This window comes from Microcaecilia unicolor, chromosome 3, assembly GCF_901765095.1.
Source record: "Microcaecilia unicolor chromosome 3, aMicUni1.1, whole genome shotgun sequence".
In the NCBI taxonomy this organism is placed as follows: Eukaryota; Metazoa; Chordata; class Amphibia; order Gymnophiona; family Siphonopidae; genus Microcaecilia; species Microcaecilia unicolor.
In genome coordinates this window covers 491,930,714-491,945,816 of record NC_044033.1, presented here as the reverse complement: position 1 = coordinate 491,945,816, position 15,103 = coordinate 491,930,714, and the positions used below count along the sequence as shown (strand labels likewise).

Genomic DNA, 15,103 nt, shown 5'->3' with positions numbered 1-15,103 from the left:
ACGAGCAGTAGGCTCCCCAGTTCGGTTCACGGGGTTGGATAAAGTGTTTTTGTTGACCCCATCGAAGTCGAATGGGGTGTCCCAGTGGTATAAACACATGGACGCTCATAAAGAACTCAGCCATTGATGCGATTGGCGATGGGTTGGAGTGATATCCTTGGGGAAAATGTCACACAGGAAAGGCTAGGGAAGGCTTTTGACAAACTCCATAGTATTACACCAAATGCGGCGCTGCAGGATATTCAATTTAGAGTATTGCACAGGGTGTATATTACCCGCCAACGGGGGAAGAAAATGGGACTATGGGCAGATGATAGATGTGTCAAATGTCAGGGAGGAACTGGCACATTTGTTCATTCGTTTGTGGAGTGCCCGACCCTGGCAGAGCTTTGGACACATGCACTAGAAACCATTGAAAAAGTTATAGCCAAACCATTTGAATGGTCTTTCTCGGTTTTGTTACTGGGAGAGTCAGAACAGTTGAGGGAGGAAGGTTTTTTAGAAGCACAGAGCCGGTTTGCTCTCCTCGCAATTCTGTTGGTTAAAAATGCATACTGCAGGTTTGGGCGCAGCCGTCTCCGCCGTCTGTGCAGCAGTGGCACCGGATGATGGGTGAGATGGCGGAGTGGGTAGCGTTGCAGTATAAGGTGACATCCAAAAACAAACAGAGAGTGTATCAGGGATTGTGGAAAACATATACACAGCTATGTAGCTTGAAGAGCATGGGGGATCCTTAATACAATCCACCAACACTTCTGAACTCATTAAGAGGTACCTGAGAGGGGGAGGGGAGGGGGAGGGGGGAGAGGGGTGGGGAAGGCATTTCTATAAAAAATGAGAAAAGTCAGAAGGGGTGTAGATATGGATGGTCTTATAAAGAGCGTTGGTCATTTTTGGAAAGTAATGATGGACAAAATGTTTGCATATATTTTGGACTGTGTATGTATAGAGTTTTCATGTTCAGAAATGTATTATGTGCTTATTTACCTTCTGGCACCAATAAAGATAATTCAAAAAAAAAAAAAACATATGCAGACTCTAGAAGGTACAGTAGGGCCTAATTCAGTCCTCCTTTCCACCCACCCTCGCCAACTCCCTCCCACCCCTAGTTCAACTCTTCATTTATAGTCCATTATTCTAATTACGACAACAAGAGGAGAGTTTTCATCAGAGTTTTAATTAATTTAATTAGTTTCTGAGTAGCAAACACTAAATAAATTACAAATTGCACCATATAATCTTAAGGCTCTTTATATTGATTTGATATCCCTAGTACCTTAAGAAGGTTTTTTTTTTATTTCTTTATTAGTTTTTAACAAACATAATATTCATTTATGATTGATAACACACAAATTTGCACAATATTTCAAAAAGGAAATAAAAAAAAAACTTAATTACTCCATAAATTTTTTAACTAACGACCACAACAGTAGGAAACAGATCCAAGAAATGAGAAAATTTCTCTACTTACTATTAAGCATTTAAATCAAAAAAGCTGTATCATTCCCAAGTGGTTTACTCCAGCCTGTCATACAGTGTTACATAAGTGACTAAACTGGTACATTCACTTCTTCTCTACTTACTAAAAAATCTTCCAACTGTTTCGGGTCAAAAAATTGATAGTTTAAGTTGAAATTTTACTCTGCAAATACAGGGAAATTTCAGAAGAAAATCAGCCCCAATTGCTACTACCCTTGGCCGTAGCAATAAAAAGGCCTTACGTCTCCTCTGTGTTTCCCTGGACAAATCAGGGAAAACTCTAATCTTTGAACCCAAAAACATGGAATCCAAGTGTCTTAGGGAAAGTCTGAGTACTGCGTCCCTATCTAACTCCAATGCAAAAGTTACAAGCAATGTAATTCTTTGTGTTATAACCTCAAGAGATGATTCTAGGAATATAGTGAGATCCATTGCTCCCTGAGCTTGTAAATTTTCTGATTTTTTTAGAATCAGGTTGAAGGTAAAAAGCTCGAGTTATGGGTGGCAATGAATTCTCCGGCATTCCCAGGATCTCAATCAAATATTTCTTCGCCATTTGGATTGGAGAAACCAAAGGCGATCTAGGAAAATTTATGAAACGTAAAGTCAGTCTCTTCGATTGATTTTCCAAGTATTCCAGACGTCTTGAAGTAAAATTCTTTTCCTTAGCTAATGTTTGTACCACAAGTTCCATTTTTTCAGTCTTTTCGGTCAGTCTTTTAACTTCAGATGCCTGGAATTCGTTAATATGCAATTGTTTCAACGTAGACTCAGATAAAACTTTAATTGTCTCCACATTTTTACAAATTAAAGTTTGTAGAGCTGAGTGAATTGTAGAAGTTTGGTCCCAGAGTGACTCTAAAGTCACTACGGCTGGTTTCACCATTTTCCCCACTGAAAATAACAGTAGAGGAGCCTTGATAGCTTGTTCCAGAATACTCACTGTTTGAGTAACAACGTGAGCAGATGAAATTTCTGGCGTTTCCAAGCCATCAGCGATCTTCACTCTGGCGGTAGGGGGGGCCAGAGCCAGAGGGAGGGGGCACATTTTAGCCCCCCCCCCCCCCCCCGCCATTTCCGGACCCCCCTGCCACTGCCAGACCCCCCCCCTCGCCACCAATGACACTCTCCACCCCCTCCCGCCGCCGCCAACCCTCCCCCGCTGCTGTCACTTACCTTTGCTGGCGGGGGACCCCAACCCCCGCCAGCCGAGGTCCTCTCTTCCATGCAGGCTGCAAGTTGCAATGCTTCCTGTTCTTCTGAGTCTGACGTCCTGCACGTACAACGCGCAGGACGTCAGACTGAGTTCCAAATTCTGAGTCTGACGTCCTGCACGTTGTACGTGCAGGACGTCAGACTCAGAATAACAGGAAGCGTTGCAACTTGCATCCTGCACGGAAGAGAGGACTTCGGCTGGCGGGGGCTTGGGGTCCTCCGCCAGCAAAGATCGGCGACGGGTTGGTGGCGGGAGGGAGGGGGGAGGTGGAGAGGGGAGGTGGTAGGGGGGTCCAGGGCGAAATCTGCGGGGGCCCAGGCCCCTGTGGCCCCATGCAGATACGCCCCTGGCTATAATTGTCAGCATTTTGAAAATGTGTAAACTGTGCTGTATTTTAAACATTTCTTGAATACTTCATTTTAGGGACGTGGCATATTTGCAAGTGGAAGTCCCTTTGATCCTGTGACCCTTCCAGATGGGCGTACTTTGTATCCTGGCCAGGGTAACAATGCCTATGTGTTTCCTGGAGTTGCTCTTGGTGTTGTGTCATGTGGAATGAAGCACATCAGTGATGAAATCTTTCTTTTGTCTGCTGAGGTATGGTAATTCCTAATGATGTACTAAAAATATGTCTTTATAGAAAATTACAAGGCTGATAATTTAAAAAAAAAAAACAAAAAACTGAGAACCTAAATTTAGGCATCTATTTTCAACCAAACTTAGAACCTTAAATTTTCAGCTCAAAATTTGCATAAATTTAGGATCCTACTGCTTCTCTTTTTCCTAGATTTATGAGTCCTGAGTTAGGTGCCTAATGCTGAAAATTAGTGCTGAGCTCATAACCTTTTTTCCTACCCTGAATTCACCCCCATAGCCACTCAATTTTTAGAATCCTAAATTTAGAAACTCAGCCCTTGCAAATTTTCATTTCATTTCATTTGAAACCTAACTCAAAATTAGGATCTTAAACCCTTTGAATATTGACCTCTATGTTTTTAAAGTAATGTACATAGCTCTCTAGAAATGTAGTTGAGAGAGGGCTCATTTGGGAATTCATTTTACCAGTTTGTAGGGAGGAAATGTGGTTTGATTCTAAATACAGACCTAGGGCTAGCCCAAGGCTATCTGATGCTCTAGGCGAACCTTCAACGGAAAAATTCAAAAATATTGTAGTCTCTGGTAACATCCACAAGTAAACATATAAACCAGGACCTTAGCCTCCAAAATATGAACACACATCATACACAAACTCTGACACCCTCCCTACCCCTCCCCCAACACCACCACCCACCCATATCATACACAAACTCTCCAAGGGACAATCAACAGACACACATTCCTTCAAACCCCCACCACCACCACCAATCATCATGTGCTATGGAGAAACAGCACTCACACCCACACACTCCCCTCCCACCCCCCTTAATACAAAAACTCTAAAATTGAAAATCAACATCTCTATCTCTCACTCAGACACACACGCTCCCCCCAACCACCTCCACAACATCATACACAAACTCTGTCACGGAGAATCTAGATCTCTGTCTCTCACTCACACCCACACAGTCCCCTCCCCTAAATACATAAGCTGAACTATGGAGAATCACCATCTCTCACTCACACCCACACCCCCAACCAAACTCCACCCCCACCCGCCCACAAGAACATACACACACTCTGCCATGGAGAGACAGCATCTCTCACTCACACATACACACCCCCAGCCCCACCCCCCTTAATACACAAGTTCTAACATGCAGAATCACCATTTCTCAATCACACCCACACACACAACCAACACAAAGAAAAAAAAACAGAAAACCAACAAAAAAGATATTACACAAAATACAACAATGTAAATTATTCATTAGCATGACAACACATTTCTCCTAACAATCCCTTTCAAAACATTAATTGCAGGAAGCCAATACCTTGCTAGCGCCCGTTTCATTGGTTTCAGAAACGGGCCTTTTTTCCTAGTACATGTATATGCCTTGTAAATGTCAGCACATTATTCATAGAATCTCCCCCAAAATCCCTCTGTGAACCATTTTGCATTGGTAAGTGCAATATAGCTATCCACTTATATGCAGTGACCATAATGAAAATGGGGAGAACCATTGGCGTACCTACCTTGTTTGCCACCCGGGGCGGAGCACCCCCCTCCTCCAAGCAAGGGGGTGCGCTGAGCAGTCGTGCGGCTGTCTGCTCTGCCAGTCCCCTGCCCTGGAACAGGAAGTTGATGTCAGAAGGGTCAGTGGACCGACAGAGCAGACAGCCGAGCGACTGCTCAGCACACCCTCCTGCTGCGTGCAGCTGGGGGTGGACCGCGTCCACCACCCCACCTTTGGAATGCTAGAGGGGGAACCATGACTTCTAAGGACAGGAACATAGAGGAAAACAACAAAGAATAGAATACTGAAATGAATTTAACAGAAAAGACTGAAAAATATCAGAACCTTCAATACCATAAGAAAATGAAGCATGGGGGCTTTTAAGGGGCAAAATATTTTGGTCGGAGTTTGGAAGGTAAATATTTTTGTGTTTTCTTTGTAGGTTATAGCTCAGGAAGTTTCTGAAAAGCATTTAAATGAAGGCCGTCTCTATCCACCTTTGAACTCCATCAGAGATGTCTCGCTAAAGTTGGCTGTAAAGGTGAGTTATTAAACTGTGTGCATTTCATTTCTCTTACTCTCAGGCTTGATCACATATAATTTGTTACATAGTAAGTTTTAGCAAATGACTTAATTCATGCAGGGAGATTGTGATAGCTATAGCGATTCCAGAGAATGGGCCACTTGACAGCTATAGGAACAGGCCTTAGTGCATTTTTTCGTTATCTCAACTTCAGGTCTTACACTGATAAAGGCACAATGGAAAGGTAATTAATCTGAGCCTTTACTAGTATTTGTATATGTTTTTGACCATCTTCTTATGACCTGTAAAAGAGATACAATGTCCTTTAGTATTGCAACTATTTGAATATTTTGTAAGACTGAAATTAATTTGCTTTACTTTATTAATTTTAAGACTCAAAATTAATATAAGATTTTTTTTGTCAGTAAAATTGAACTCTTCAATTTTAATTTTGGAGGAGCTCATTTTCAAAGCACTTAGGGGTTCTTTTACTACTAAAAATCAGCTGGTGCGTGTCATAAAGCACAATTTGGCCGTTTTTCTTCTCAAAACGTCCAAATTGGTATTTTCAAAACGTTTTTTAGACGTTTATCTATGTAATTCGTTTGCAGTGTGCCCAGATCACAAGGGGGCGTTTCAGGGGCGGACTTAGGGCATTCCTAGCACTTGGACATTTTACAGCTATAATGGAACAAAACAAAAATGTCTGGGACTGAAACTTCAATGTTTTGGTCTAGACCTGTTTTCAGAATGAATACGGCACAAAAAAGTGCCCTAAATGACCAGATGATCACTGGAGGCTATTGGGGGTGACCACCCAATACATCTCCAGTGCTCTAATTTTCCTTTATGAAAAAAGTGTAAAAAAATCACATTTTTATTTTTTAGATTGTGGAATATGCCTACAAAAATAATATTGCATCTGTGTATCCTGAGCCCAAGGACAAGGAGGCATTCGTCCGCTCTCATATATACAGCACTGATTATGAACCGTTTTCAGTTGATGCTTATGAATGGCCAGAAGAAGCCATGAAAATACAGACTGTTGATTTAAAGTGAAAAGCAACAGAACATCAGGAGGGAAGCAGCTCAAATCCTTAGTGAAGCTGCCTTCATTAATCAACAGAATGTTTAGAGTTTTATAACGCAGAAGACATTTAAAAAGGTGTTTTAATGTTAAAATCTGTATTAGTTTATTACAATTAGACTTCTTGATCAAATAAATAAGATACATATTTGTTGAAATAAATGTGAAATTATTTATATCTTTATTTCTAATATTTGAGTTAATGAACTGATGACAGTACCTTTATGACATTGAGTTTGGATTCTAGATTGAATTGTTCACCTTTTCAAATCAAACTCATGATGAATACCATTGAAGTACAGTAGATTTGTTACCTATTTTATAAAGTTATATATCTTAATTCAATATGTCTGAATCTTTAAACAAATTGTACCGAAAGAGGGGATATCAGACCACAAAAGCATAAAATTGTATTTCACAGACCAACTTTCAAATTATTTGTGCAACCACTTGTGTATATCAATCAATATATAATCACAAAAGATAATTTCTTCATACAATCATATAATTTTCAAAATATTTTTAAAAATACATTTCATCCACTTAAGTCCATAATCAAAATCCAAGTTCTGACATGATATCATGTTTCTAGTAGATTCTGCATTGAGGAACTCAAAACTCTATACTTCATCCATCCACTCATTGTGTTTATTTCTGTAAAACTGTTTGGTAAAAATGGCAACAGCCTCTTAAATATCAAGTTACATGACCTAAAGCTACCAATAACAACAACAACAAAAATGTATCACATGATTTGAAACACACCAATCAAAGCAGGGACATCCATTCAAATTCAGAATTCAATCCATAAGTCATAAAGAGTGCAACCTAAAAAGCCAGAACTGCTCTCTATAATTCAGCTTGAAGTGGCAATGACACCCACGCCAATTGTCATGTATGTGGTCAATAATCCTCCACTGGATATCTTTAATTTTGTGATTTTTTTTATTTGCATGAAGTCTTTATTAACCATTAAAACAGAACAAGAAGCTCCTTTCACAAGCTACACTGTTTCATAATTTATACAATCAAACAAAAGACACTCTATGCACCCCCTTTCCACAATTTTAACATCCATGTATTAACCACGATAAACTTCAAAAATGTTTAAGATTTTATATAACAATGTATCCCCCTCCCATTACTCACTAATTTTGTGATTTTTATCCAACCAGTGATCTACCAACAGGGCAGATATTTTCTTTGTTCATAGCTGTCAGCCTAAGATGCATACACCTTGAATTTTGACCAACCTATACTAAATCACAGGGGCAAATAAATCCTACGTTTAGCAGCGCAAAAAGTCAAATTTCATCTTTATTTTTCTGATAGTATTGGGAGCTTGCCATTATAACCCATTGATGGTGGAGGAGAACCAAGAACAATGACCACAAGCACTTTCTCATCAGTGCACTCCAGCAATTCATATTTATGACAAATCAGTTCCTCCAGATTCATACATCATTGGTATGCAATAACAAGATTCTGTTGAAAATCAGGATGTAGAAACAAGACATGCCAGTATGGGAAAACAGATATTTAATCCTTTCCGCATAATGTTTATAGTGCAAAAGAAGATCCTAATTAGTGAATCTTGCTCTTGTTTATGCTTGCTTTAAAATATACTCATGGTACCCCTGTTTAAATCTCTGAAACAATTCTCTAGCTTCAGTTTTAAAATAAACTGAGAAGAACACTCTTATCCACAAACACAAAAATTGGCTTGTTGGCAATCCCACTTTTAATCTGAACAGATGAAAGCTGTCAAAAAGGAGGTAATTGTTCCAATCCGCCATTTTTTCTAAATAATGTAGTTCTCAAAGCTCCATCACTGTAACTAATTGAGGGGCCCTTTTACTAAGGCGTGTAGGCGCCTACGCGCATCCAACATGCATCAATTTGGAACTACCGCCCAGCTACCGCATGTCCCGGGTGATAACTCCATTTTTTACACACGTCCAATACGGCAGAAAATATTTTTTATTTTCTACCGTGTGGCGCTAACCGGGTGGTAATCGGCAGTGTACACGCACTAATGATTATCGCCCGGTTAACGTGTGAGACCTTACCGCTAAGTCGATGGCTGATGGTAAGATCTCAGGCCCAAAATGGACATGCACCAATTTTTATTTTGCCGCATGTCCACTTTCAGGAAAAAAAAGGCCTTTATTGCAGGCGTGCTGAAAAATGGACCTGCGCACGTCCAATACACGCGCCTGCAACAGCGCAGGCTATTTTTTGGTGCACCTTAGTAAAAGGACCCTGAACATTCAAAAATCTAGGGTTGATCTCTGACAGGTTTTAGTAATTTTCAGTTCCTCGTCCAATGCATTCAGTTACTGAAAATATTCTTCTAGGTCACTCTGAGCCCTTCCAAAATACAATTTTTTGAAACCAATCAAATGGGTATAAATATCAGTTTTTCTGTGAAGTGTTTTTTCTTTGATCAATGATTAAAAATTTCCATTAAGCTTTGTAGCTAGGGCTGTGAAATTTTTCACTGAGGTCTTTTTTTCACCACTTAAGATTTTTTAGTGATTGTTGGATTGTTGTGATTTAAACGTTTTGTTGACCCAGGGGTCTTTGTTGGGACTGCTGCTTTTTAACATATTTATAAACGATCTAGAGGTGGGAATAACAAGTGAGGTAATTAAATTTACTTATAACACAAACTTATTCAACATTGTTAAATCGCAAGAGCATTGTGAAAAATTGCAAGAGGACCTTAAAAGACTGGGAGACTGGGCATCCAAATGGCAGATGACTTTTAACGTGAACAAGTGCAAAGTGATGCATGTGGGAAAGAGGAACCCAAACCATAGTTTCGTGATGCAAGGATCCACATTAGGAGCCACACCACCCAGGAAAAGGCTCTAGGTTTCATCATTGATACATTGAAACCCTGTGCTCAATGTGCAGCAGTGGGTAAGAAAACAAATAGAATGTTAGGAATTATTAGAAAAGGAATGAAAAATGAAAATGTTATAATGCCTTTCTATCATTCCATAGTGCAACCGCACTAGAATACTGTGTGCAGTTCTGGGCACCGCATCTCAAAAAAGATATCGTGGAATTAGAAAAGGTACAGAGAGGTGTGACAAAAATGATGAGGAAAGGCTAAAGCGGCTAGGATTCTTCAACTTGGAGAAGAGATGGCTGACAGGAGGTCTGATACAGGTTTATATAATACTGAGAGGAGTGGAACAGGTAGATATGAATTGCTTGTTTACTCTTTCGAAAAATACTAGGACGAGGGGGCAAGCAAAGAAACTAAGTAGTAAATTTTAAACGAATCAGGAGAAAATATTTCTTCACTCAATGAGTAATTAAACTCTGGAATTCGTTGCCAGAGAATGTGATAAAAGCAGTTAGCTTAGCAAGGTTTAAAAAGGTTTGGATAATTTCCCATAAGAACATAAGAGTAGCAATACAGGGTCAGACAATGGTCCATCTAGTATCCTGTATCCAGTATCCTGTTTCCAACAGTGGCCAAGCCAGGTCACAAGTACCTGGCAGAAACCCAAATCGTGGCAACATTCCATGCTACAAATCCCATGGCAAGCAGTTGCTTCCCCATGTCTGTCTCAATAGCAGACTAAAGACTTTTCCTCAAGGAACTTGTTCAAACCTTGTTAAAACCCAGGTACGCTAACCGCTGTTACCATATCCTCCGGCAAAGAGTTCCAGAGCTTAACTATTGGTTGAGTGAGAAAATATTTCCTCCTATTTGTTGTTAAAATATTTCCATGTAACTTCCTTGCGTGTCTTTTAGTCTTTGTACTTTTGGAAGGAGTAAAAAATCGATTTACTTCTACTCATTCTACAACACTCTGGATTTTGTAGACCTCAATCATATCTCCCCTCATCCGTCTCTTTTCCAAGCTGAAGAGTCCTAACCTCTTTAGCCTTTCCTCATATATGTAATGATACCATCAACTGACACTGGCCATGTATCTTCCAGTAATACAAGCAATTCACCCAAAATATGCAATAAGCAGGAAGTATCCTGTATATATCATCAAACTCCTGTGCCATAGGTTTAAAAAAATATCCAAACATTTGTACAGTGATTCCAGAGCACAACCTCACATAGACACAGTAGGACTCTCCAGGGGATTCATCAAGCTTTTATGAATATTTAGCAGCATAATATGGTATACTTGGATACTAAACTACTAAGTATAATTTTTCTTTTTGATTAATCATACTCCAGTCCATAGCCGTTCGAGTCATTTCTTTAATAATATATTTCAATTCCAGTACAGGATCACTATCCAACCATCGGTAAAACGTCTGGTCAAAAACATTTTTTGGTAAACTTCTCTCCAGTAATCATCTGAACTTTGAAGCACAATTGCTGAATTCTTTGCTAATCTTCCATAGCTGATCTCTCCTGTAAAGTTGTATTAATTCTATTGCACACAGATTACTACTTCTTTTCAAATTCCACTGCCTCAAAACTAGATCCTTAAAGATGGACCAGGGGTCCAATTTGACCACCATAATCAAAGATTTGTTTTGCACAGTAGAATTTATTTGTGAAAAAAAACTATAATTTCCGAATAAACTGAAACGTGTGTGTGTAACACTATTGTTAGAAGTGGTGTGTGTGTGTGTGTGCGTAACACTATTGTTAGAAATGGTATATAAAATCCAATTGTGGCTCTACTAGTTTTTAACATGACAAGATTAATCACTGATATGCATGAGATCTTGTCAGTGAACCTCCACACTCCTGTTCTCTGTACATTCCTCTTCTGCAGTCTCTGGGGAAGTTTAGTGACAAGATCTCAGATATATTAACCTCTTCAGTGATTAATCTGTCACATTATCATCGGTATTAAATTAGATTTGATATATTTCAAATATTTTATAAAGCTAGCATAGACACCTATATGCCTTTATAAAACAGAATCTTAGAACTGTACCTAGCAGCACATAAATTCTCTCCCTCAATTTTACTTATTCCAAAGAATTAAATGCATGAGTGTACATTTGTACTTTATAAAATATGTATGTGCATGGCAGCTCCTCCCAAGCTATGCCCTAGGAACAACTATATATAGTACACATAAGTATGCATGTTCTTGTTTGGTACGTATACATGTACACATATATTTGACTTTATCTACACCAAAAATTGATCAACAACAAACAGTGGATAATAGTAGTAACCAAGTGACTAAATGAGAGGAAATTCTATCATTGGCTAGAAAAACGTTTCCCTTCACTAGGTTTTTGAATGTTGCACATCCTTTGATGCCTGTATTGTGTCTCCTTCCAAAAGTGCATAAAAGATTACAGCAACCTCCAGGAAGACCCAATTTATCTTCAAAAGGATCTTTCTTTGAACCACCATCAATCTTTTTTAGATTATTTTTTTGAAATCTAAGTTTCTTTCATCTCCTTCTTACATTAAAGATACTAAGCATTTTTTTTAAAGATTCTAGCAGGGGTGGATGCAGAGATCATACGGAATTGCATGTTGGTAACTTTGGACATCAAGTCCTTATATACTTCTATCACTCAGGATCAAGCTTTAAGAGTGATTGGTGAAGCACTAGACCATATGCTGTGGAGGCGCCTTCTGATTTTTTTTTTTAGAATTGGCTACGTTGATATTGAAAGAAAATTTTTTTATGTTTCAGAATGATTTATAGTTACAAGTTTAAGGAATAGCAATGGGTGCTACTTGTGCCCCCAACGTAGAAAGTTTTTTTTTATGATTGATTTTGAAAAATAATGGCTTGTGACTTCTCCATTCAAGGACAAAAATAACTTATGGAAACAGTTTTATTGATGATGTTTTCATGTTGTGGAAAGGGGATTTGTCATCTTTGGCAGAGTTTGTGTCATAGTTGAATATATTTAATGAATATTTTGACACTATTCATTTTTAAGGGGTGGAAATCGATATATAGGATGAACATGTGAACATACAAGTTTAAAAAAACAAACAACTGATACCAGGAACACTTCGTTGCAATACAGTAGATGTCACCCTAGAATGTTGAAAAATAGTTTGCTGTACAGTAAGAATAAATCAAACATGAGCAATAGACAATTACAGCAGTCAATTAATAAGGCTAGCTACCGGTATCTGCGTGAGTTCCCTACAAAATCCTGACACTGGCTTACAAAATACGCTGTTCCGGAATACCTGTGTTCCTGTTCCGAATGCTTACACCTTACGTACCCTCATGCTCGCTCTGGTCCTCTCAACAATCTCTTTTCACAGTTTGGTCTTTTCGCCGAAATTTCTTTTGACACCATCCGCGAATCTATTTTCTCTGTTGTTGCCCCATCCTTGTGGAGCAGTCTTCCTCTCAGCCTTCCAGTTGAATCATCATTTCGTAGACTCTAATGGGTTGACAAACATCTCTACGTCACCATTCTGTTTCCTTGGTGCTTGACTTTCACCGTGAGCAATCGGAGGCCGCTGCTGTGACCTAACCCTCAAGATTCTTTCCTATGAATGTTGTAGTTCCAATTTCTCTTTTCTTTATTTATGATACTTATGTAAAGCGCCTAGGTGGATTTACCGAGATGTGAAATGTATGGTAAAAGAACTGGGGAAACATTTGGGTGGGTGGCAGGCAGGGGCTCATCATCAAAACTTTGCTTTGAGAGCAGCTGACAGGTGAGAGCTGCCAGCCCTGAAGGCATAGGCAGCTTGCTTCCCTGGCTGGGAATTGAACCCGGGCCTTGGCAGTGAGAGCACCAAATCCTGACCACTAGACCACCAGGGACTGCTTGGGCAGGGGCAGTGCTTTAGGAAGGCCACAAATCGCATTGCCATGCTGGCTCAGCCCGAAGGTCCATCCAGCCCAGTATCCTGTTTCCAACAGTGGCCAATCCAGGTCACCAAGTACCTGGCAAAATCCCAAAGAGAATAAAAAAATGATCTTGCGCTGCTTATCCCAGGAATAAGCAGTGGATTATCCCAAGGGTTTCTTGCAGGAGCTTGTCCCAATCTTTTTTAAACCCTGCTAAGCTAACTGCTTTTACCATACTCTCTGGCAATTATTTCCTAGAGTTTACTTACACACACACACACATGTGGAGTGAAGAAATATTTTCTCTTGAGTTGTTTTAAGTTCATTGTGTACCCACCCTCTAGTCCTTGTATTTTTGGAAAGAGCACACAAGTGTTTCACTTCTACCCGTTCAGTTCCACTCCACTCCCTATCGTATGTCCCCTCAGCCGCCTCATGTCCAAGCTGAAGAGCCCTAACCTCTTTAGCCTTTCCTCACAGGGAAACTGACCCGTCACCTCTATCATTTTCGTGGCCAGGCAGCACCAGCTGACCCTGGCATTGGGATTTCAATTACCATTTCTGCCCTTAGTATTGGTTATCAGCAGTTTGTGGAAGGCAGGTAAAGAACTGCTATCCCAGGAAAACTATTATCGTGCAAAGTTTTTTCCTATACTGAGCGGGGCGGCATTCAGAGATGGGGGCTTCCCACAAGCCCAGCACAGGTTGTGAAGCAGGGTTAATCACCTGCAAGGAATCAGAATTTGCATTCTAAAAGACAGCCTTGGGTCAATCTTAGGGGGATCCCCTGGGGAAGTCCTACAGCACCCTGTCTTCTAGGGCTGTGTATTTTGCTCTCATCTCCTTGCCTTTTCTGATGGTGCACGCCGCCACACAAGGCATGCACGCAAACCTCATGCATACAGGTCGGTGAGCAAGGCAGCGTATGCTCTTCTTCTAAAGCTGGAACAGCACAAGCATAAAATGGAGCGTTTCGGCATGCACTCCCCTGGCTTAAAAGCCCGGGGCTTTTTATGCCCTCAGTTGCGATGCGACAGAGGGACGATGACATCTCTGCAGCTACATGGAGAAAGGCTAGCCATTGCACCAAGAGACTCCTTCGCCTGCTGTGTGCAGCTGGATCTCTGCTCGCTTTTAAGCAGGAGAGAAAGATCACAGCTAGGGCCAGAAACAAGCGAAAAGAGGGCACCAAAGATCCTTTCCCTGGGACAGAGATGTGACTGACCTGGGGGGAGGGTCACAATGTTTGGCCACCCTCTAGCTCCAGAGCTCCTTCGATAGCTCAGCTGGTAGAGCGGAGGACTATAGGGCAAGACTATAAATATCCTTAGGTCTCTGGCTCGAAGGATCCTGGTTTTTTTTGGCTCCCTTCACAGAGCAGAGCGTCTTTTGGCGTCAGTTCCCCCCCCCCCCCCCCAACGGAGCCCTTCAGTTCAGTCAGGAGCAGGTTCCCTGGGGCCTTAAGAGCATAGTTGTCAGGCTGGCTGAGTGCATTCAGGTCATAGATTCCTTTGGAGGCGTGGGTTCAAATCCCACTCCTGACACACCAGCACCCCCTAGGGCTCTCTTCCTTTCTAGAACCCAGAAGCTGCAAGGCTCCAGGGCCACCCCAGTCAAGCTCTTTCCTTTCTAGTACTCAGAATATGCAACCTGGTGTTCCAATGCCACCTCAGTTCAGCACAGACCAAGGAGCCTGCTCAGCTGCCTTTCTTAAGGTTACCATATTTGCTCCCCCCCACCCCCCGAAAAAAGACACATGCCCCACCCTGCCCCCTGTAACATACCACCCCACCCCTTCACACACCTCTAAGAGTGTAATATCCTCCCCTCATCCCAGTTGCCCGGCCTTGTCTTCAAAAAGAGGACATGTCCGGGTAAAACCGGACATATGGAGGGGCATAATCGAAC

The 15,103-nt window shown here is 40.8% G+C and overlaps 1 protein-coding gene and 1 non-coding gene across 2 annotated transcripts in view; one reads left to right on the top strand and one right to left on the bottom strand.

Annotated features, from left to right (window-relative positions):
- ME1 (malic enzyme 1) overlaps positions 1-6,597 on the top strand; it is a gene marked incomplete at its 5' end in the record, with an annotated part of 362,344 nt that extends 355,747 nt beyond the window's left edge. Inside the window, 3 exon segments of the mRNA XM_030195171.1 lie at positions 3,119-3,292; positions 5,252-5,350; positions 6,221-6,597. Of these exon segments, the coding sequence (XP_030051031.1) occupies positions 3,119-3,292; positions 5,252-5,350; positions 6,221-6,391 (444 nt within the window).
- Positions 6,598-13,096: 6,499 nt separating this feature from the next.
- Positions 13,097-13,168, bottom strand: TRNAE-CUC. Its single transcript has one exon. It is a non-coding gene; the product is annotated as a tRNA-Glu (tRNA).
- Positions 13,169-15,103: the final 1,935 nt, after the last annotated feature.